Genomic DNA, 25,291 nt, shown 5'->3' with positions numbered 1-25,291 from the left:
TTTAACTGAAAGAGAATATGGTAGCGAAGAGTTTGCTTATATAGGATTGCCAAACCGAAATAGTCGCACGCATCAACTACCATTTGCAAGCATCTGTTAACACCCAACTGAATATCAACTAAATGTGTCCTGCAATTTTTTTTCAGTTCGTTTTAGTTGAAGATTTGCAAACTAAGACCGCCAAAACTCTTTTGTTATTTATCCATAATCTCTTTTTTATTGTACACAACATAATAAATATTTAAAAAATGTATATTATAATATAATTTAATCACATAGCTAAATTGATTGATAGAGCGCATATAACTTATTCAAGGCCTGTTTTAATTAAAATTAAAAACATTGCAAAGTTCATTAAGATCGACTAATCACTGTAAGTATTGGACGCATTACTTAAAGGTTCTGCATTCAAGATGCTTAAAGAATGTACTAAGTATTTTAAGCTGTTAAGTTGAACGGCTTTAAAGCTGTACTAAAGTTAACCATTTAATTATGTAGTAATTATGTAAACTTAACTGAAATTGGCGCTTGCTTCCAGTCAAAAGTTAGCATTGCTTATGTTACGTATGCTTTAAGAAAATTCCAATAGAATTTAAGATTAACATTTGGCTGATAGAGGTAGCGATAGTCTTACAACCACCTTAGTTTTTTGATTTCGATTTTTTTTTTTAATTAAATTTATTTCGTTATTTACAATCTGTATAATACAAAATACAATAAGTAAATAGGGAGAAAGAAACTGCCCAGCGGTAGCACTCTCTACAGAATATGATTTTTAGGCCTTGTCGCGGGGCCACTGGCGATTCAGTCGGCGAGGAGTATTGAGGTCGGTGTGAAGAGTAAGGTTAGTCACCGTAGAAAGGAGCGTCAACTATCTGTCGGCAGTAGTTTTGATTGAAATGTCTGTACAGTCCGTATGTTTGTAGGTTTGGCTGAACCCCACAGCTCTAGTCAGTAAGTCCACATAGGTTTGAGGATAGTACTGTATATTAATCGTTTGAGTTCAATAGTGAAGGAGTTGATCCACTAAGAGAAATAAGAACAACCACTATTATGATGAATTCTTATTATTTTTTTTATTCTCATCAACATGGGTTAAGGCAGTCAAAAGAACACAACGCTATTTGAATATAAAACAAAAACCTCTAGCTTCAATATTTTTTTACATTCAATATATCACACATATGTTTTATCATCTGTCCGTATTATTATAATTATTTAATAATTAATATGATTTTAACCAATTAAAATATTCGCCCACAGCTCGTCCAACCTGACCTTGATTGGTCTCACAATCAAACAGTAATTCTTAGCAAAATTAAAATTAAAATTATGAAAATAAATAGCAATAACATTAGAATCCAAAACAGAAATTAGAAAAGTACAAAACATTAAGTTTGAAAAATTAAGCAAATTTAAAACAAGTAAGTTCAATAGTCTGCAATTGGCTAACTATTAGGTAACCACGGTTTCATGTTCATAGGTGAACTTTTATGGAATTTAGTAAATTTATTGGGATTGAAGCCAGAACCCCCATCGAAAACTAACTTAACTGGCTTGTGGTATTGGGAAAAAAACGAGTAGCATGCTTGCCATTTAATAACTTCATAAGCGTTAGCTGTACGCATTGGATAACATTTATTGTCGAACTGTTTCTGCACAAGGATCGAACCATAGCCTTGTGCACTTGCATCACAGTGCAACTCAGTAAGTGCAGTGGGTGAATAAATAGCTATCAGCGGCTCTGATATTAGGAAATTCTTAAGTCGCTCAAAACAATTTGATTCTTCTTCGGACCATACGAAATTGATTTTAGATTTCAACAACTTATATAGTGGCTGGGCGACAATAGCAAAGTTATGAATAAATTTTCGGAAATAAGAAATTAATCCTAAGAAGCTATGCAATTCGCGAAAATTTTTGGGTATTGGGTAATTTGCAACTGCAGCAACATTTGCTGTGGAGGGACAAATCCCTTCACCATCCACTAAATACCCTAAGTGACAATCGGGTTTAACTGTGAGTGCTAGCTCTAAATTTGTTACGGGCTCTTTAGGTTTTTCAACATCATTATAATTTTCTTTAATAATATTTTTGACTTTACTTTGAATTTCTAATGATAATTCATTATTTATATCCAAATCAGGTTCATTAAGTTTTATGTTATTGGAAATATCAATATTTAAAATATCAGAAATACATTCACCTATCGGTTCTTCAACTAATGTACTTTTAACGTCAATATAAACATTATTACCCTGAAACTTAACCTGCAGTCCATCATATGAAAGAAAATCTCGACCTAACAAACAGATAGAATTTATAGTATTTTCCGGAACAACATAGAAAGTAATTGGAATTTTAATTGAATTAACAGATATATTTTGTTTAAGCTCTCCTAATATATTTAATTTACTTTTATTGACTCCTTCAAATTGAAATTTACGCGTATACGGACTTATAATAACATTGACAGGCAAAATATGTTCAGAAATTAGAGAAATTGGACTACCACTGTCTAAAAAAGCGCTAATTTCTACGTCGTTTACCTCTAACTTAATTTTTACTTCATAGGTTGGTGCTAACGATGAGCTCTCTGCAATCCAGCCAATCTTCTTATGCGTAGTACCTTCCGTGATCTGTCTCGATGTGGGACGTAATCGTGGACAGTCCTTTCTTTGATGTCCTTGAGATCCGCATTTGAAACAGGAATTAGGTTCTCGTTTCGGAGCCGTGCATGCTGAAGAAACATGACCCATTTTCCCGCAGTTGTAACATCGAACTACATTCGCCACACTCGTAGTACCTGCATTTTTCACTCTTCTTTCCTGCACTGACTCTGGAAATTTCTTGAATGCTAACGATTGACATTTCTCTTGATGTACTTTACTGCTTAACTTTATTTCTTCATAAATATCAATTCTTTTCTTAAATTCTGCAACTGTAGAGCAGCCAAAAAGTACAACTTTGTTTCTAATGTCATCATTGATGCCGTCGATTGTATATTTAATTAATGCATCATCTTCGATACTACCCCTTCCGGCCAGTTCACGCATGTGACAAAAGTATTCTTTAAGTGTCTCTTCTTTTTTCATTTTTCTGTTAACTAGCATCTGATGTAGAGTAGCACTATTTATCGTAGTTGGAAATTCAGCTCTTAAGACCCTCTTCAAATTAACCCAACTGTTTACATTCGGCTCACAATTAATTACTGTTTTTGCAAATCCTTTTATCGATTTCTTGGCATATATAAAAGTTTCCAAATCGTTCCATTTCAATAATTTCCTCATATCTTCAAATTCTTTAATCCACCGATTAGCGGTGTAATTGTCACTACCGGTGAAAGGACGAATAGAATCTTCTATATCTCTTAATAAAAATTTGGGATGGTAACACAACTCTGAATTACTTCTTTCTTCATCTTCTTTATTTTCTTCTTCTTTTACATCTTGCTCTTCAGTATCTTCATCTTCTTGCTCATTAACCTCTTCATTTAATATTTTTAAATTTTCTAAATTCATTAGACTTGTACAAATACGTTTGGATAGTTCGTCCGCATTTCCGTCATGGTCAATGTTAAGAATATTGCAGATTAGTGTAAGGTCACCATCAGTTAAATTTTCATGTATGAATTTAAGTTTGGCCTTATATTCTTCTGAATCCAACAAGAAACTAAATCCTTCAAATTTTCTGAGTCTAGCTCTTTTCTGACGATTTCCTTCGCACTCAAAAATTAATAAGTGAAGTGCTCGAATAGCGTTAATGGTAGAATTGCTAATATTTTTGTTAATTCTATCAATTTCTCCTAACGACGTCATATTTGCAAATAAATTAAACCAATGTAGTATATAACTGAGTTTTACTTACGGCCGATGAACAATCTGAATTGCTATTACTTCCTCGCAAATCAATTAGTTTATACGACAACTCTTCACTATTTTTCTATGTTCAATTCGTTTCCTTTTCTTTGCAATATAACTTTATCTGCCTCTGATCAACTTTATCTGCCTCGTACCAATTTGATCTGCCTCGAACCAATTTGATCTGCCTCGAACCAATTTGATCTGCCTCGAACCCCACACCTGAAGCTGAAGGAGTTGATTCACTAAGAGAAATAAGAACAACCACTATTATGATGAATTCTTATTATTTTTTTTATTCTCATCAACATGGGTTAAGGCAGTCAAAAGAACACAACGCTATTTGAATATAAAACAAAAACCTCTAGCTTCAATATTTTTTTACATTCAATATATCACACATATGTTTTATCATCTGTCCGTATTATTATAATTATTTAATAATTAATATGATTTTAACCAATTAAAATATTCGCCCACAATAGGTAATTTGGAGCGTCGTCCAAGTAGTCTGTAAAGCAGTTTCGCACGTTTTGTCATTGCTTGTCTTTTAAGTCTAGTATGTGGGTTCCACATGGGACGTTTGTCTATGTAGAGCCCAAGGTAGCGCACCAGATCTGTACAAGGAAGAGGATTGCTGTTGAAGAGGACAGGTGGACAGGAGCCCCGCCGGACAGTAAACGTGGCGTGCTGGCATTTCTGTGGGTTCAATATTATTTCGATTTAAATTTATATTTTGTTTAAAATTAATTTATTTTAAAAAAAATGCTGGTTCTTGTCATAATATTGCTAGCAATTTCTAGTGAGGAGAATGCGCTTAGAAGAATTGAAAATTCTGATGTGAAGTTTGATAATGAAAAGATATGGTAAAGATGGATTCAACCTTTAACTCATACATTCTAGCAGAAATAATGATGTAATTACTGTTAGGATCAAGGCGAAGCTGAACGAAACAAATAATCACTTACCAAGTAAAAACCAACGTGGAATCAAATAAGGAAAATTTATCAGATACGATCTATATAAATTTAGATTTATGCAGAAAGAAAATTATATAAATAAATAACTTGCAGCAAGATTAATTAGAAATAACTAACTAAAAGTCTTGTGAGTCTCAAAACCTCCCCCTCAAAATATATATTGGAATTGATGTTGTAAAGAGAAGAAGTTAATAATTGCATTTACAAATTTGTCATTTTGACTTTTAGAACACGTGCTTTCAGAATTTCAGAAATCCTGAAGTACATTGTTAAGTTTCATTTTATCGGCATTCATATGCTTACAATTTACTCGGATAGCTCCTTTTGTATTTATAATTGTAAGGGAAACTCCCTTCTAAAGGAGTTCATCCTTTGTTGAAATTGAAATTGAAATGAGAATTTATTTACAGTTTAAAAGAAAGATACAAATTGTATAAAAGGAGGTTTCAGACTGCAGTGCCTGGTATACACTCCCCAACCTTAATATTTATCCTTTGCAATTTAATATTTAAAGTGAATTAATAGTGGGAATTATTATGCATGTTTATTAATTATATATCATAGACGGCAAGCTGGAACTGAAGATGATAGATATCCTTAGCTAAGGTTAAAGTAAACTTAGTTTTACAGTGAACTATTAAACTGGCACTGTCCTCTTCTGAATTTCAAGTAAAATAGTACTTGGCTCATTCTTGCCTACTTGTTTTGTCATTGTCTGCGCAGTGTGTCGAGAGCCAGTGAATTATTCATAAGCATGGAGGACTGACCCGGCTTGGTACTGCTAAACATTGTCCTAAAAAAAGAAAAAACCTTTAAGTCTGCAAGTTTACTTAAGCATGGCAGGGTTTATAACCAGTCGACGCCCATCTAGCTGCCATACAGTTCCTCTACAATCCATGGTTTCATACAATAGTCTACCTTATTTTTATATACACTTTCCCATTATTTTATAACTATATTATAATTCAAATATTTGTATTTCTTTCAACTGGGGTTTTTTATCTTGCAATTTTCCATTTCCTTATTAAGTCAAATGATTTCGTCCTTCAACCACATTTATTCTATTGTTTATTTTGTTTTATCAGAAACAGATAGTTGAGGAACTTCTCTTTAAAAAGGTTGTTCTCGAGGAAGCTTCTAGTTACTTAGCTAATTAGTTAATTGCTACCCAAAGTCGAGCAGGTTTTCATACCATTATTTATTCTTTATTAATAACACTAGTATTAGTTTCTTAGCTCTTTTCGAAAAAGACTTTTTCCCCTCTTATGTAGTTTCCACTAGATTTATATTTTATTCATAAAAAAAATAATCTAGTATTAGTACACTAATTCTTTGCATTGTTTTCCTCTTATTTAACCCTAATAAAGAATATGATACAAATCATAAAGGATATTATAAGTGAAGAACCAAAAATGTAACCCAATGATTTATACAGTAGTAGTTTAGATTGTATAAATAAAGCTTTACTCGAAATCGGGTTTTTGTTTTTATTGGTGGTAAAGCCTGAATCTTCTTCTCAGTTACTCTGAACTGCTTTCAATCACCTTAATAGCTTCAGTCTTTTCGCAGAATATTTTTACTGAGATAATACTCTCAAACAATAGCTCTCATCACAAATCCTCAACATCTTGTTCCATTGCAGAATATAAAAAAACGATTCGTTACTTTAGAAAACCCAACTATCCTGCAATGGATCTACTTGACGGACGTATTTTTTTACGCTATCCGCGAATTTCTCTTGCATCACGAAGCTTCAATGCTTTGATTGATATGTTTCATAAGTGGATGAATTGATGATAGGATTTACTTGTCAGATAGAATTGCTTCTATACTATACTATTATATTACTCTATGTCATTTAAACTAATCTTTGTATGGAGAAAGGTCAAGACAGTAACTTAAGGAATTGGGCTTCAAAAGTGATAGTAGTTTATCTCATTAAACTGTGCAAAATGCGTCCTGCGTATGAAATAAAAAACTTTAAATCTCAGGCTTAATATACTTGCTCTATTTACCCATATATTGAAAGTTATCCATAAATATCTAAAAGGCTTCATTTTCGTTTTGTACAAAGTATTATTTACATGAAATCACTTACCTTCTTCATCAGGAATCAAACTCTAATATCATAAATCATATATCATATCATAAACTAATATCACTGTGTCAGAATCAAAGAAATGTGACTTAAAATTTTCAATTATGGACTGTTTTGGCGTAATCGGGTGGGATCTATCCACAAACCAAATGGCGTATATGCATTTTTTATTTTGTAATGATGGTATCGCCTCTTCATACTTTGTTAGTTAGTTAGTTCCTTTAACATAACGGCTCGGACATAACGATGTATTACAAATCCTTAGGACGCCACAATAGATTTTTTTTTTTTTAAACACCTTCAGTTAGCTCTCATCGTCTCACACTATTGGTCTCGTTATTTATAATTATCATTCAGTAACTTTTATTTTTAAGTTGCCCAAATAAAATAATATCAAATGGAATATTTTTCACTTAGAGTAAAATTAGGTCATTAGCAATTGATTTCCATACAATGGAGATTTGGTTTCAAATTGTTAATAATATACTTGGCACCTTTATGACGACCTTTTTAGATGTTAATATATATTTTAATGTCGTTAACCTTATATTAAAATATTTTTTTGTTTATTATTCGGGATAAAATCAAGGTTATATTGCGTCCCGCAATCATTGTTTTTAATAAACGGGAACAAAAATACAATGTATCATTTTAATCACTTCTAAAACTTGTAATTTAAAAAATGGATATTTTCTTTTTTTTTGCTAGTAAAATAGGTAGTTCACATGTAAGAACTGAAATAGCTAATACGAAAGGTAGCGTTTTTTGTGTTATACGAGGTGTGTTCAAAAAGTAACGGGAATTTTTAAATTTCGCGGGTTTGGAGAGTCTGATTGTGAATTTTTTTTTTTTATTATGTTGGTACACATGCCCCTGAAGTACGATAATATTTTCAGTAATATTCATTGTTTACTTCTTAAGTGGCAGTCGTTAAGGTTAGACGTGTTTTTCGAGCTTGGCGATTTTTGTTTGTTAAAAAAAATGGATCAAAGAATTTGTATTAAATTTTGCGTAAAAAATGAAATAAAGTGTAATAAAGTGTGTGAAATGTTAATAAAGGCATATGGTGAGTCTGCTATGAGTAAAACAAGGATTTACGAGTGGTATAAGCGTTTCCAAGATGGCCGCGAAAACGTTGAAGATGACGAACGACCTGGACGTCCAAGCACATCAACAACCGATGAAAGTTGCCATATCAATTGGCTCATGCCATGAAATTTTTTCTGATGTTTTGGGTATGAAACGTGTGGCAGCAAAATTTGTTCCAAAATTGTTGAATTTCGAACAAAAACAGCGGAGAATGGAAGTTGCTCAAGAGTCACTCAATGAAGTCGACAACGATGCGGATCTACTGAAACGTGTTATAACAGGTGACGAAACATGGGTTTACGGATATGATGTCGAAACTAAGGCTCAATCGTCCCAGTGAAGGCATTTTGGATCGCCAAGACCGAAAAAGGCTCGACAAGTGCGGTCGAATGTGAAGGTTATGCTCACTGTGTTCTTCGATTTTAATGGCATAGTGCATCATGAATTCTTGCCACAAGGTCAAACAATCAATAAGGAGTACTAACTACAAGTTCAACGCCGTTTGCGTGAAGCAATCCGAAAAAAACGCCCGTATTTGTGGCAAAACAATTCATGGATTTTGCACCACGATAATGCACCTGCTCACACTTCATTGCTTGTTCGTAAATTTTTGGCCAAAAACAAAACTTTAACGATGCCCCAGCCTCCATATTCGCCAGACATGGCTCCATGTGACTTTTTTCTATTTCCAAACATAAAGAGAACATTAAAAGGCCGTCGTTTTACAAGCATAGATGACATTAAAAGCGAATCGCTGAAAGAGCTGAAAGCTATCACAAAGATCGAGTTACAGAAGTGTTTCGAGGATTGGAAAAAGCGCTGGCACAAGTGTATTGTATGCGAAGGGGACTACTTTGAAGGCGACAATATTAATGTAGATGAATAAATAAATATTTTTTTCAAAAAACGAAAATTCCCGTTACTTTTTGAACACACCTCGTACATTCGTAGATGATGTTCATTCAATTTTTCTCAAAACATTTCGTCGATAAATTGGAGAATTTGTGGTTGATCCAATTTGATCCAGTTATGGATCAATATATTAGATTTTCTCCACATGAACTAACGACCTAGCTTTTGGCTTTTGGCAATAATCTAATTTTAATCTAAAATCTGCATGATTACTGTTGATGGAAGACATTCGCATCAGTGCCTATAAACTTATGTTCTAAATACACTGCTCCACAAAAAAAGTGGCGCACTTTAAAAATGCGTTATTTTTTTTTCTCTGAAACTTTTTTGTTCTACATTTTATTTTAGTTAGCAAATATAAGATGTATAAAGTTACGGGAGGGCTAAAATAAAATAAAAAATGATCTAAAAGAAATGAAAACCTTTAATTTAACAAAAAAGTACTCGGCAAAAAATGAGTTTAAAAAAAAATGTATTTCTTCCGATTAAAAAAGAGAAAAAGAATTTTAGTGACGTGTATTGCTCGGCTTACTGCATCCGATCTCCTCGGCATACTCCTTATTAAAGTTCTCACGAAATCTTGGGTTAATTCCTCCCATATCTCCACCAGAGCACCTCGCAACTCTTCTAAGCTCCTGGGAGGATTATTACTCCATCTTAATCGCCTACCCAGCTCATCCCAAAGATGTTCAATTGGATTTAAATCCGGGCTGCGTGCTGGCCACCTCAAAACACGAATGCTAGTGTCCTGTAGATATTGAACAACACAGGCGGCAGTGAGTGGTCGGGCATTATCTCGCATAAAAATAAAATTCTCCCCAATAAATGGTGCATAGGGTATCACATATTGCTGCAAAATTTCCCTCACATACAAATCTGCATTCAAGATTGCCCTGTTGAACACGTGGAGCTCAGTCTTAGCCTCCATAGAAATCCCAGCCATCACCAGCACTGAACCACCTCCGAATGGTAGTCTACCAGAAATATTGCACGGAGCGTAGCGCTCCCCAGGCCTTCGGTAAACTGGGTAAACCCATCAGGTGCATAGAGAGCAAAACGGGACTCGTCTGAAGTGAGAACGTTTCTCCAATCGTTCTCAGACCTGTTGCGGTGTTCCCTAGCGAACTCTAGACGGGCTCTCCGATGGTCTACGGTGAGCAATGGTCCCGTGGCTTGCTTCCTAGAGCGTAAATTCATTTCAGCAAACCTTCTTCATACGGTTTCGGCACTGACTGAAACTCCACGAACAGTAAGCAGTGTTTGAGCTGTTTCAGAAGCAGTTGATGTACGATTTCTTAGAGTGTGAATTCTGATAAATCGGTCATCAAGTGCTTCTGTGGGTCTTGGTCGACCCGAACCTTGTCTGCGAGTGCAGAGGCCTGTCTCCTGGTAACAATGGATGGCTCTACGGACGGTGGTCTCAGGCAACCCTAACGTTCGAGCTGCGTACCGCAGACTCCGTCTATCCTCAACTAATGCAATAATACGGGCCACTTGCTCTGCTGCAATTCAGAGTTTGCAATGCTTTCAGCTTGAAAAAAGTCGAAACGCAACTGTAGAGGTCAATAAATTTATTTACTGTTGAGGTAAAGTTCATGTTGTTGTTTACACAAAAAGACTGAAGGGGATTAAACGAGGAATTGCTTCTCTATTTACGTGAAACTTAGGACCTTGATTCGATTAATTGTTCCCTGACAGTTTATGAAAATAATTAAAACTAATAATCTTTGCCCAAAATGTGATAAAACAAAAAATAAACGCTTTTTTCAAAGTGCGCCACTTTTTTTGTGGAGCAGTTTATTATCTTGAATTTTTGAAAACTGCATGTCCTATAATAAATTAAAAATGATTTGGCGTGCCAGACGGAATGAAATATAGAATTTGGTGTGCCGTGGTGAAAAAAAAAAAAATGGAAGAACGCTTCTTTACAAGACAACAAAGAGCTGTATGAACATCTGGGTCTGTGAACGGAGTTCTAGATTATAAAGCTACTTCCTTTTTGTGTATTAAACATCTTCCTCGTTTCGATACCATTTTCAAGTTTTATAGGAAGTATAAATAAATACTTAGTATTTAGAAAACTATTTAGAAAACAAGTGAGGTTGTAGAATAGATAAAGTCGCCATTTAGTGCACCATTCAATTATGGATCAACGAATGGAATTAAAATAAAAGTAAAAAAGAGAAAAAATCAAAATATCAATGTAAATAAGGAGGTTACAAGAGTGCAACTTTTAATGTCAGAAAGAAATAATTATTTGTTTCCTTCAACATTAAACACTTACATAGTCCCTTGAGGATGAGAGCTAACAGCTCCCCACCAAGTTGCGTCAAGCTACGTACTACCAACAGTAAATTAAATTCTGTCTGCCTTCCTTCTTTACTTTAGCATTTCATTGTGCCAAAACACACTACATAACCTTAACCTTCAATCGTAAAGTATTACCTCTAATCCATCTGAACCAAATTCCTGTCTCTCCGGGCAGAAAAAGCGCGATTTTTCGGACTTCGACAAACGCCTCACGTGGAACCTCCGTACCCGACTCAAAGCGGCCAACTAATTTAACCAAATGATCAAAAGACTACTCGATAAACGATCCAAATGGATTCTAACGGACAAAAAGAAACTACTCAGCCTAAGTAGTCCCATTCTCGACTAAACTCTTAAACGGTACGTTACAACTAAGCATTTCAATCTTAACCGCAACCAATTCCTCCAATTAAAAATCCTATCCACCATTCTACATTAACATTCAAACAATTCATAATGTCCTAAAAATCAATTTTGTTCTTAACCTAACCAAATTCCGCTAAACCAAAAATTTCATTCCAAACTTCAACAAACCTCTCGTACGTGTCGATGACCTCGCTACCAACTAATCAAGTAGTTAAATGCATCCTACAAAGTCATCTTGGTTTAGCCAACTCATGATGATCATTGTTGGAAACCTCATTCAACTCTTTCAGTTTATTTTGTTTATTTTTGTACGCAATCATATTTAATTGTTGCCACAAAACAGTTGTAAATTATTAAAGTTAAAAAACTTTAGCATTGTTTTTTTTTTCTCTTTTTAATTAGTATTTGGATTAGAATTGATTATTGTTCTATAGTTGTTTATTATTAGGTTAGACAACCTATACATTTGTAATTACATATATGGAAACGAATTAAGAAATAATATATTTTATTTATTGGGAATGAAGGTGGAAGAAAACAGTTAATATAAAGAGAGCTTACACTAAACTGCACCTGCAGCGTACCAGTTTTATAAAATAAAAATTAGCTTCGTTAAAATAATTATTTACTCAGGTGAATCAACGAATAAGAAGAAATGTAGAAACAATCGATATGTTTATATCGGGAAAGCAAACATAGTGGAATAAATAGATAAATCATTGCGTTAACAGTTGTCCTTTTGTGGAATTGTCTGGCTCGTTTAATAATTTATTTTTATGATGATTTGTAAGAAATTAAACTTGAATACAAAAATACCAATTTAAAACAGAAATAATGTGAATTTTGCAAATAAATGGTGCTATAATTGTTATTATTATTATTTAAACGTTTATTGTCCAACAGAACAAAAAAATACTTTAAAAAATCTAAAAAACGTCAATGCCTTGGTCAAAGACCGTTGGTGCTATAATTGTTATTACCCGTTTCTAATTATAAATGACTTTCAAATTACCTTATTAAAATTTAATGAGGCAAGCTATTTCCCATTTTCATTATTGTAATTAATGGTAATATAAGTAGCTTAATCAAAATAAACTACATCGCTAAAAAAAAAAAATCAAAATAAAGAAATGGGCATTGTACTTTTTATTCAGTTTAGCAAAGTGCTTCAGTTGGAGTGCTTTAACTTATTTGGTAAGTAAATTGTTTGAATATTACGCCAGAATACAAATAAATATTTCAGCTTGTTTGCCTGTTTTGTTTTAATATTTTGTTTGGCGTATTTAATAAATCAATATTCTTTTAAAACCAATAAGTTTTTTTTTTAATTTAGTTTTGATAAAATGTTTAATTATTTAATGGATTCTTTATTTCATCTCTTTTAATAAATTATTTAAACTTTTCAGAAATAGCCTCTTGTATGTCCTTTCCTATGCATACACCCTTGGTGTTTTAACTTCATTGCAAAACAAAACAAAATTAAAAAATTAAATAAAAGAAAATATGGCATTAATATTTCACACCAAATAAAGTTTCGACTCGTTGAATTACTGTATATTTGATGATTCATGGGTACGATATAAATTCAGTTGTGACGAAGTATCACTTTCCTAACAGTGAAATACATAAATAGTAAAGCCATCGCAGGTCAATTCTTTTTTTCTAAAATTTCTCATAAATCTGTAGATAGAGTTATGTGTCAACCATTCCAACTTTCAAAGTGAAATCTACTAAAGATTTACTTTACTAATATACACAAATAGTTCAGCTTGCTGAATATTATATAAACAAAATTAATCATTTTAGCTAGTTATTTGATATTATGTGTTTTTTTATGCAATGAATTCAGATTTCTCTTCTGTACAATATGGTTAGCGTATTTGTGATTGCAAAAGCGGTAATCATTTCAGGAACGAATCTTTGTAAAAACTGTTCTTAAGTAACAGTTTTTCTCGGTACTAATGGCCAAGAATTATCGAAACTCCATTACCTATTGCATCTTACCCTTTATGTGCAAAGATCGATCTGCCTTTTTTACAGAGTTCGTGAGACGGAAGAAGATACTCCTTTCATTTCATAACTTATTATTTAGGTAGTAAAAAAAGTAGATTAATTTTGAACAGAACTGCTTGTATCACAAAGAGAGGGTATTTTGTCCCTTACGCTTACTGCCTGCTTCTGACAACTTATATGTAAAACTTAAGAAGTTCTAGCCCTTGTCTAGATTTTTGCTTTTGATCGACTTGGATTTACTTTACTTTAGTGTACTTCTAAAATCATTATATGTAACTTATATATCGCCCCAGTTGTTCTGTTGATAGAATTGTTTTCAATCTAGCATATGTAGATGATCTTACAAATTTGTTTTTTTTTTTCAGTTTTTTAAAAGGAAATCCATTCAATATTTCAATGCAATCTTCCAAGACCTCAACGATCATCAATAAAATATGGTTCTGAAAGGTTACGGTAAAATACCAGTGGAATATTTACAATTAAATGACTCAAAAACTGATGCCACCGTAATTTTTATACATGGAGTAGGTAAATATTTTTCACATTTTGGTTAAATTTAAATTTACACTTTAGGATTGACAAAGAATGTTTTGGAATTCATTTCAACGTTTCTCAGGTTCTTTTAAATCTGATTTTTTTTTTTTAAATGAAATTCTTTTATTACTAGTAGTTGCTGTTTTTAGTATTTTTGTCCCAAGCTCAAAAGTAAGTTGATAGTTATCAACTATTGTAACAATAATAACTTAGCCCATAATGTCTCAGCTCATCATTCGGACCTGAAACTAGGGTTGCCCTTGCTAGTTCCAAAGAGGACTCTTCATTACCCGAACAACTTAATATTTTTTAGAATTCTCAGGACAAGATCCTACTTCAACAATTGATAACTTCCCAGACATATAAATCTTTCTGTATAAATACCTGAACATTATTCGCTATTTGCAAGCAGAACAACTGAAACTGCCTCTTAATCTGACTAGAAGCAACGTTCTGATTGCCATGTCCGAACACTGTCTTGATCTTCTAAATGCCAAATAATTTCCAGAACTGTTAGAGCATTTCAAATCCTGTTAAATAATAAATAAATAAAAATAAATACTCATAAAAATAAATAAGTAGCTTCCGATTTCTTGTTAGAGCAGAAGATATTTACCAACTTCGGCTGATTTAAAAAAAAACTCAGAAGGTTGTTTTGACGAGAAAGGTTAGTTCTCTTTAGCTTCACAATAGTAAAAATAGTAACAGAATAATTACCTTCAACCCGTGATGGTGGTCTAACAGTTTCTGCTTTAGCACTCCTTTGTCAGGTGTAGAAAGAACATTCAAGTTTCAGCTGTATCATCAATATTTCTTGCTTATAATGTTTTCTTTGATTCGTGCAGATTGACAATTAAACAGTTAAAATAGAAATGTTTTATACTTAGTCGTTATAATTGATACAAAAAAAAATGCCATATTATAAATGTATGTACTATTTTTTTTAGGATCAAGTGGGTTAAAACAAAAAGAAAGGTTTATCGACCTACTTGGAGAAGATGCTTACATTAGTCACATTAAATTTATATTTCCTACGGCTCCTTCAGGGTATTTAGATTATCTCAATAAAGTAAGTGTCATTTCATGAACTTCGATGACTTGTTATCTTTCAAATGTAATGGAATCATTAAATTCATTATTCGCTATTAGATCAAACGGTATTCATACTTCTGGCCATTTTTCCCCCAACTGTCTTTCAATTAAAACGTTTTAAGCTAATGCTTCCTTCAATGCTTTGAAACCAGTGAATTCCTCTTAACTCTGCGGTAGAAACAGTTGGAAGACTACATATTTCCGTTTGGGTCATTCATTATTGGTCTCGAAGACTATTCTACTTCAAAAAATATTTTAATCAACACAGTAAATTCAATCTTAGACTTGACGCATCAAAATTTGATTTAGGATTAATATCCCTTTAACTAAACTAAAGATAATTGGTCAAAGAGGTTTAACGAAGCGTGTTAACACTACAAGTGAAATAAAATTCAATAAGCAATCACTCTACGAAAGTATCTTTCTATTGGCAAGTAAACTAGCATTTCTCGTTAGTGTAACGCAAGAACTGGAAGTAATAGGATAGTTCTAGGAATTTTAAGCATTTTTAACTTTAGCATGATGATTGCTTATTGTTTATTTTTTAATAAAATCTAAATCTAAAAATCTATTTAGATTGCTTTGAATATCTTTTTAAAAGTCTTCATAATAATTGGATTTTAGTTTTTCTGAAGGTGTAAGGCAGTGGTGAGGTCCTTCAGTCTCATCCAGTCCATTGCCTAATATGTATTTTTATTTTTCTCTATTGCGCAGAAGAATTTACAAGAACTTTAAATTGTGATATCTTTCTTAAATTAGAGATTGAATTTCACTTAGAAAAGCTTCATTTTAGCCTTCTGTCTTAATTATCACTCAACACGATTTTCTATTTCTCGATTCCAAAAGTTCGTTGGATGGAGATATGGTTTACTTGGAGATCTACTTTAAAATCTCCTTGGAGAACTCTAATATAGTTAATTCGATTTCATTCTGGAAAACCAGATTTTAATGGCATTGACAAATTTTGGCGCCACTTAATGAATAAAAACTACTATTAAGAAATTGTTATTGGTTCAAACGCCTAGCGGCACTTGACATCTAGGAATTTACCGACACAAAAGTTCTTTTTTCTTACTCAGTTTGACTTAATTCTGTTTACAAAAATAAGTGAAGATATAAAAAAAATAAAAACTTAAATATTTATTAATGTCCAACATGTTGTAAAACATTAAACTGACGAGATGTTTGTTCTAAACCAAGGCAATTCGGAGTCAAGTGTCTTCTTTATCGCTATAAACAATTTGAATCGTTTATCATTATACTTATTCGCGTCATCTATTTAATGTAAAACCATTAAAAAGAGAAATAGCAACTTGTGTTATAATATTCATTATTTAAATTCTAAAGATACAAGTTAAGTACAATAAAGTCTAAAGACAATCTCAATTGATGCGCCCTAAACAAAATAATAGTAATGATTTAGTGCCGTCATTTGAAGCTTATACACATTCTTCTTAAACGAAAGATAAATTTTTCTGATTTTCAAACAATTTTGGACCATAAAAAGAAAAATGGAAATATTTTTAAACTAGGATGTAGACATTTTATCAATTTAATGTAGTTGTATAATTAAAGTTTTGTTCCATTCTAGGTTACAACAATTTGGTATAATGTAACGAATTCTAAGTTGCCAAATTTGACTGAGGCACGAACTAGTATTAATTATATACACAGCCTTTACCAAGCTGAAGTTGCCAGAGGGATCGATCCGAGTAGAATCGTTATAGGTAATAATACATGAGAACGAGCATGAACATTGAATTTTGAATTATTTTTCCAAGTGGAATGCTATTCAAACTTTTCTTATCAAAATAAAGAAGAAGAGAAACTTTCTTATTTTAACAAAAAATAAATTATCAACAATGAAAAATGACAAGACATTTTTTAAGTTAATTAAGTTGTTCCCACTGCCAGAATTTAATAATCTGTTGAAAATTATGTCAGCCCTCGTACTGGAAATAATAATTGATTTTTATCCGGCATACAACGCATGTTTTCTTTATTTCAGACCGGTTTCGACCTTTCAGAGATTGATTTGTAAGAAGTTTTAGAACATTTTAGTTAGAATAATTGGCCCGGTGAGAATGAGAGTGGTAAGTCCATTTTGAGCAGTTTTGAGATAAAACGAGTTTTGTGTTTTGCTCTATAAAAAAATGCAGATAATAAAAATAGCTTTATTGTTTTTGTTTTTATTATTAGTACATAGAATCAAATTTTTTGGTGTATATTAGAATGTAATGGGATTTTAAATTTTTTTAGAAAATGCAAAAATGTGACTTACTTGATTATCATTCTCAACATATTTGGCGTAAGGTTAAACACAACGGCATTTTAAAACCAATGATATGGGTTTTATTTCATAAACTAATGCTTCAAAATGCAGGACTCATCACTGAGACTCATTTTACTTATAGATATTATTTCAAAGACTCATTTTACTAGCAGATCTTATTTCAACATAACCGACTACACTATCCACAGAACTGATCACCCTGATGACACTGCCCATAGGGGGCACTGCAATTCTAATAAAAAAAAACTGTCTGCAACACAAACTGATCCCAACTACTCCTACCAATTCTCTTCAATCAACAGTCATCTCTCTCCCAATAAACTGAACATACGATTCAAACTTCTCTCTAGACTTCTCGACAAGCGATCTAAACTCTCACTACAGAATAAATGACTTATCTACACTATGATACTGAAACCTGTCTGGTCTTACGGAATGGAACTTTGGGGCTCAGCCAAAGCTTCCAATATCTACAGAATACAATCCTTCCAGTCAAAAATACTCCATCGAATCGTAATGCTCCTTACTATGTCCCTAACTCTACCTTGAGCTTTTGATTAAGTACTAAAACTTTGTGTTTCTCCTGATGGCCAATAAGTGCACTAAGAACTTAGTGCATTGTCACTCTAAACAAAACAGTTGTTGTAGAATACAAAACTGTCGTTACCTTGATTTCGATAAAAATTGGACTTACGCCACTCTCATTCTCACCGGGCCAATTATTTTAATGGAGTCATTGTAAAAAAGAAAAGTATTTCAAGACGGGATTTTTCACGTTCTAAACGCGGTTGAGATCTCTCAAACGGAAAGAATTCAGCCCAAGATGAATAATTCTCATATTCATGGGATATATTGGAAGCAAAATCTGTATCTTTAAAGAAAGCAAACCAGGATAATTTTCATTTCATCAAAGGAATGTAAAAGCTTGAGAACGGTTGTTTAACTTAAATTATAAAATCATGGCAACCTGATGAGAGTCAACTGCGTTCTTCTTGTAATATGATTTATTTTTGTTCTTGGCCTGTCGCCCCATTTTAACTGAAATTAGATTCCGTTGATTAAACTGAATTATTTTATCACTTATAGAAATTTCATTGAATACCTCAACGTGTAAACTATTTGTATAAATTATATTAAAGAGGTCTGGAACCATCTTGAAATTTTTGTTCTTGAATTTATTATTTTGTTCCTACTTTATTTATAATATTTAGAAAAGCAAATTAGACATTCTTGTTCTTATCTCAATTACTTTTTTTTTTTTAATTGCATGATATAAGGTCTATGTGGAATAGGGTGTTTCAAAAAATGATGACTTTTAAATTTTAAAGAGCGCCGGGCGAAAAATCAAAGTTCATTTAAAAACAAAAAGTTTCATTCGAAAAAGAGCAAAATCGATTAATATTTAGAGGTCGCTACCATTGATCAAAATAATTTTGTTTTGCTTTTTCTTTTTTTTTTTTTTATAAAAAATCCTTATTAAATGTTTTGTATCTTTTCAAATTAGGTATTAGCAAAACATGTAATTGAACTAAGTTTATTTAAATATAATTTGCTATAAAGACAATGCAGTTGGAATCATTTTGATGGCCTTTTTATTTTCAAAGTTATGAATAATTAAAGAAGCTAGGGAAGGGATTAGCTATGAGGTTAGCATACTGGACTCCCACGCGGAGGTCCCGGGTTCGAATCCAGCAGCTGACCCTTAGATTTTCTCTTCCTAGGAGCTTCTTACAGCTCACTGTCCGGTGATGGACAGTGTTGTCTGTAACGAGAGAACACTGTCCGGAGGCCGGCAGTGCACTGGAAAAAGCTCCGGGCGCTAATGACCTCAGCTGTTGATGCGCCAAAAAAAAAAAAAAAAAAAAAAAAAAAAAATAAAAGAAGCTATATTTAAAAAAAAAAAATTAAGAAAAATATACATTTTTGAAAAATTTCGATTAATTAACGTTAAAATTACTTCATTTTTTATGTGTTTCGTACAGAATTTAAAAACAAATAATTTTGGTTACTGAAACGTCTAAATTAGGGAATATTTTGCAATTATTGTTATAATTTGAAATTAATTTACTATCAATCAATCAATTTCAAATTATAACAATAATTGCAAAATATTTCCTAATTTAGACGTTTCAGTAACCAAAATTATTTGTTTTTTAAATTCTGTACGAAACACATAAAAAATGAAGTAATTTTAACGTTAATTAATCGAAATTTTTCAAAAATACAGCTTCTTTAATTATTCATAACTTTGAAAATAAAAAGGCCATCAAAATGATTCCAACTGCATTGTCTTTATAGCCAATTATATTTAAATAAACTTAGTTCAATTACATGTTTTGCTAATAATTTTAAAAGATACAAAACATTTAATAAGGATTTTTTATAAAAAAAAAAAAAAAAGCAAAACAAAAATTTTTTGATCAATCGTAGCGACCTCTAAATATTAATCGATTTTGCTCTAATATGGACGAAACTTTTTGTTTTTAAATGAACTTTGATTTTCCGCCCGGCGCTCTTTAAAATTTACAAGTCATCATTTTTTGAAACACCCTAATGTGGAAGTATTGTAATTTACTTTTTTTTTATTTGCTTTTATTTAATAAACAGAATTATCTAAACTCTTGAGAAATAAGTGAAACTTGTAATGATCAGAAATAAGTAAAACATGAGTGCCATGACATTTTAAGTAATCTCTGTTTTAGGGCGTCTAAAACTTATTGAGACAAGTAAAAAAGATTTATTCCCGCAATTATTTATATATATTTTTAGAAAAATTTATTCATTCCTATAAATTTTTGTTATTTTTCTGCGAAAAATTTATTTTGGATGCACTAAATCTAGTAAGTAACTTATACAGGGTGATCCATTTCAAAACGCACCAATCGCTAATAACTTTTTAGAAAAGCGGAATTTCGAAAAAACCCATGAAGTAAACTATATGTTTTTTTTTGTTTAGTTTTCAAATTTTTTACCCCTGATGCTGTATCTTTATTTTTGGCGAAGTTACGGCTAAAAACCTGTTTGAGGTTTCATAAGGACCACTGGTTTTGACGATGATTATGCAAACTACATAAAAAATTGATTCCCTAATATTAATCGAGATATTCAAGATCAAAGTTACAATTTTATCTATTCGTGAACGGTTTTCAATATTAATTTTCCACCAGAAATACACGATTTGGCAGGTCCTCTGACTGCAAAAAATGTTATTGGTGACGCAAAGAACAAAAATAATAATAATTGTAGATTTTAAAACTTGTAGTGTAATGTAATGGTTATGGGTGAATCGAGATAAATTTGTTTTATCATCAAATAAAAGCAATCATCGCAACATTTTAATGTACCCCGTATGCAGGACTTCTTGACCTGTAATTACGGTAAGAACATCTTGCCAGGGATGGGCGGGTGTTGGTCTAGTGGTCATGAGCGTGGCTTTGTAAGTGGAAGATCCCCAGTTCGAATCCCGCGTATGACTACATTTTATTAAAAAGAGCATTATGATTATTTAAGTAATAAGAATGACTGCAGTCAGAGGACCTCCCAAATCGTGTATTTCTGGTGGAAAATTAATATTGAAAACCGTTCGCGAATAGATAAAATGGTAAACCGAGAGCTAAACAGGAACAGTTTTTCTATCTCTATCTCTCCCCTAGACTGTTTTCATAAATTATTCCACTGATATTTCTTCTCTATATTTAAAATGTAAAATTAAGATAAATGTATTTATATTTTAGGTGGATTTTCACAAGGTGGCTGTTTAGCAATGGGAATAGGCTTCACTCGGACGAAAAAAGTCCGTGGAATTGCTGTTGTAGGCAGTATATACGATAGTTCATTTCAACAGGTAATTTTTGTTTTAAAGAAATCATTCAAAGAAAAAAGTGCAGAATGCTAAATTATAAGCATTAATTAGGCACTTCAACGTGTTTGATAACCTGCATGCATGGAATAAATTACATTCTAGTAGTGTAATTTTCAAATAACGTTTAACCTGCTGCTGCAGGTCTATTTATAAAGTAGATTTTACTTATTTTATAAAATAATGTACATGAAAGCTATGTTTTCCTTGTAATAACATCTATGACCTGAACTAATAACTGCACCAGTTTTCTGCTACTATGGATACCTAAAATACCTGCATGTGATTATAATATCAACCACCAAACTCTGTTTCGAACGTTCTAACTGCAACAAACAAACGCATAACTTTATGCTTGAGCGCAATAGACGAAAATTGACGTTTAACTTGGTATTAATTAATTTTGTATTAACTAAGTGTCCACGTATCAAAAGCAATTTACAAAAACCTTATGCATGACATTTTCTAATAAGGTCAGGCGTTTGCCATAACCATTGTACACTAATGCTGGTTATAAATTGGGAGATTATTGCTCAAGACGAAAGAAATAACTCTTAACAGTGGTTAAAAAAGACCTCTCGCTTAGAATGACGTAAAAGATTGGTTACTAGTGGTTGTTGTGCTGATAATATCAACTTAAAAAGTTGCTTTTACTTAAGGGTTTAAAAACAAAAATACATTTCGATGAATATCTATCACAACCAACATTAGGATCAATATTGTAAGGTCCAAAATACGTATGTAATAAAGATATACGTTTATAATAAGGGTCAGACATTTTTTTTTTATGCCCTTACGTACATTAATTAGTTTAGAATATGCGCAGATTTTTGTAGTCTCTACTCACTGAAAAAATTGAGTATGTTTTGTTAAAAAATTATTAAGTCACCCATATTTCACTGCCAATGCTTTTACATCAAATATCTGTGCATACAAATGCGTCTCTTAGAAATATTCCTAGCAATATTCCAGTTCAGTAAACGATCAATTTGTTCACTGATCCCACAAAATACAAGGGATGTAAGTAAGGTTTGTTTATATTTGAACTCTAGAGAACCGTACCTAGAAATCTCCAGATAGCAAACAACATAGGCTAGCTTTTCTTTATAGAATCAATATATCTCTTAAGGACTGATCGTTTTGATTGCATTGAATTTAGGCGCCTAGCTCGCCATATTTACTATCTATCTGTCTATCTAATTGGCGTTACAAACCTTGGTGGGTCCTAGCCTCCGCAATGAGTCTATTCTATAGTTCCCGGTCATTTGCAGCCACTTTCCAATTTCTCATCTTTAGCAGGTTTCTTGCGTCACTGATTACACCAACCTTCCATCTCAACTTTAGTCTGCCTACTCCTCTCTTTCCGCCTATCTCCATCTCGAGCGATCTTCTGGGAATCGATCCGCCATCCATTCTCGCAACATGCCCTGCCCAGTTCAGTCTCCCCAACCTTATCACCGTACCACATCCACCTCTCCGAACAGTTGATATAGCTCCCTATTTCGTCTCCTTCTCCACACAGGACCGAAAATCCTTCGAAGGATTTTTCTTTCAAAGATCAGGAGCCTGTCCTCATCGACTCTGGGAATTGTCCATGTCTGAGAGGCGTATGCCAAAACTGGGCGAATCAATGTTTTATATAGCCTCACTTACGTGTTCCTAGAGATCAGGCTACTCTTCATATATCGGATCAGACCGAAATAGCATCTGTTAGCTATCGTTATTCTTTTGCCGATCTCCTACGAAATGATATTGGAGGTATTGACTTGGGAGCCAAGGTCCACGAACTCTTCAACTTTAGCAAAAAAGAAGGAGTCTATTTGAATACCGTCACCAGGAGGCCCATTGTCACGTCCGACATACATGTATTTTGTTTTAGTTTCGTTGATCGTGAGGCCCATAGGTAGCGCCGCCTTCTGAAGTGCACGGAAAGCATTTTTTTTGTAGCGCTGAGGGGGATCTTGCAACGATATCAACGTCGTCTGCGTATGCCAGTATTTGGACGGATTTGGATGGTCTGTATACCGGATTTTCTAATTATTTTTTCTAATACCTGATTAAACAGAAGGCAGGCTAGAGCGTCTCCTTGCCTTAGCCCTTTACTTGTTCTAAATTCGGGTGATACATCAGTCTGAAGACGCACAACACAAGATATTCCAGACATCGTTAGTTTAACCAACCTCACTAGTTTTGAGGTTATATTCATCTCCTGCATTGCTTCAAATAGTTTCTGACGGATAACACTGTCGTACGCATTTTTGAAGTCTATAAAGAGATGGTGTGTTGGGACATTATATTCAATTCCTTTTACAAGGATCAGTCGTAGAGAGAAAATTTGATTCACTGTGGATTCGCCTCTTCTAAAACCAGACTGGTAGGGGCCAATCTCTTTATCAGCGAAATATACTACTCTATTAAAATAACATTTGAGAGGATTTTGTAGGCACAGGGTAACAGCGAAATACTTCTGTAGTTCGAACACTCCAGATGATAGTTTGTCCCCACTGGCTCGGTACTGCTTCGTTTTCCCAGATAGACATGACCAAGTTATGAATTGCCTTATGGACTCATCTATACTATTGAAACTGAAATTGTTTCCCTAAGAACTTTTATTTAATTTTTGAACTATTATTAACCAAGCTAAAAAAATGCTCGCCATTAACATTTATCGGTTAATTTAGCAATTTTGTTTTTTACTTTTACTGTTTCAGATTGAAGGGGAACAATTTCCTGAGCTATTGCATCTCCATGGAACCGCAGATTATCTAATGACTTTTTATCGTGCTAAAAAAGGATTTGAATATCTAACATCTAGAGGCGTGAATGGAAGTTTTCGGGCATATCAGGGCAAAGGGCACTCCTTAGACAGGGAGCAATTGATCGAAGTTTATGACTTTATTAAATACTTACTTCCACCTCTAAAATAATTAATTTGAGCGGTTGTGACATTTCATTTTAACAATTATTTAATTAAAAATTAATAGTTTTTTAATGCGCGATGCACTTCGAAAATTAATTTTTAATGGAAGAAACTAAAGTGAGAATAATGCGAGGAAAGTTACTAAGATAAGTATTGCATTAAAATTACAATTTGTAAATAAAAAGATGTAATTATATTTTCATTCAATAAAGATTTGTTTCTATGTGAAGTATTAGGAACTAATTGTCAGGAATTTATAACTGCCAACGTTCAAAGTATAACTCTATAAATATGGGTTGAATTTTGCAAATTGAATGGATCAGCCAGAGAGCTATCCATTTACTTTCAGTTCTATCTCTCTGCTAGACTTAAGCGTGCAGTAAGCCACAAATTTTCTTGAACGTTATTCATCTTATGTTTATTTGTGTCAATGAGCAGTTTCGTGCTTTCGTCCATAATCAGAGGTAGATTAATTAATTTTGTGAAGAGATTTCGACTCCATTTTTGTTTCCGTCACATACTACGAGGTGTGGCTATTAAATAACGAGACTGATGCTGCTACAGAAGAACTATGCATGCGCCAAATCCTAACGACCGACAGCTGTGCAGCGTAAAGCCTTCTCTTTCGATTGCAGCGTCTCACGTGTTTGTAAAGAAATCTGTCTAATCGGAACCGTCGTTTGGGTAAGAGGTGTTAGTTTCGTTCTGCCGAAAACGTGGTACTGCAAATGTAGTAGAAGCAACGAATTGTCGTGAAATTTCACATGATGGTGAAAACCGCTACTGAAACTTATCTTTTATTAAAAGAAGTTTATAGTGATGAATGTTAATCACTTGCGCGAGTTTTTGAGTGGTTCAAGCGTTTCCAAGATGGCCGAGAAGACGTCGGAGATGATGACCGCACGGGTCACCCTTCCACGTCCAAAACGGATGAAAATATCGATTATAATTAATAAACAATACTA

At 33.0% G+C, this 25,291-nt stretch overlaps 1 protein-coding gene and 1 long non-coding RNA gene across 10 annotated transcripts in view; one reads left to right on the top strand and one right to left on the bottom strand.

The window, feature by feature from the left end:
* Positions 1-15,113, bottom strand: part of LOC141457373 (uncharacterized) — a 58,812-nt gene extending 43,699 nt beyond the window's left edge. For all 7 annotated transcript variants that reach the window (XR_012460356.1, XR_012460360.1, XR_012460359.1 and 4 more), the window contains exons 1-2: positions 14,779-15,113; positions 14,547-14,692 (exon numbers count right to left, since the gene is read on the bottom strand). This is a non-coding gene — a long non-coding RNA (uncharacterized lncRNA). The remainder of the gene's footprint in view (positions 1-14,546; positions 14,693-14,778) is intronic.
* LOC141457372 (lysophospholipase-like protein 1) overlaps positions 1-24,532 on the top strand; it is a 40,957-nt gene extending 16,425 nt beyond the window's left edge. The window contains exons 1-6 of one of the 3 annotated variants that reach the window (XM_074134270.1): positions 12,791-12,809; positions 13,994-14,156; positions 15,110-15,231; positions 16,846-16,981; positions 21,282-21,391; positions 24,118-24,532. In XM_074134270.1, coding sequence (XP_073990371.1) covers positions 14,063-14,156; positions 15,110-15,231; positions 16,846-16,981; positions 21,282-21,391; positions 24,118-24,333 — 678 coding nt within the window. In that variant the 5' untranslated portion in view covers positions 12,791-12,809; positions 13,994-14,062 and the 3' untranslated portion in view covers positions 24,334-24,532. Of the gene's footprint in view, positions 1-12,790; positions 12,810-13,993; positions 14,157-15,109; positions 15,232-16,845; positions 16,982-21,281; positions 21,392-24,117 lie in introns of those variants that run through there. The other 2 variants (XM_074134269.1, XM_074134268.1) reach the window with 2 other exon arrangements.
* Positions 24,533-25,291: the final 759 nt, after the last annotated feature.

This window comes from Rhodnius prolixus, unplaced genomic scaffold, assembly GCF_049639745.1.
Source record: "Rhodnius prolixus isolate KJV_2025 unplaced genomic scaffold, Rpr scaffold_10, whole genome shotgun sequence".
NCBI lineage: Eukaryota > Metazoa > Arthropoda > Insecta > Hemiptera > Reduviidae > Rhodnius > Rhodnius prolixus.
Note: the sequence above shows the minus strand (reverse complement) of the source record. Positions and strands in the feature narration are given on the sequence as shown.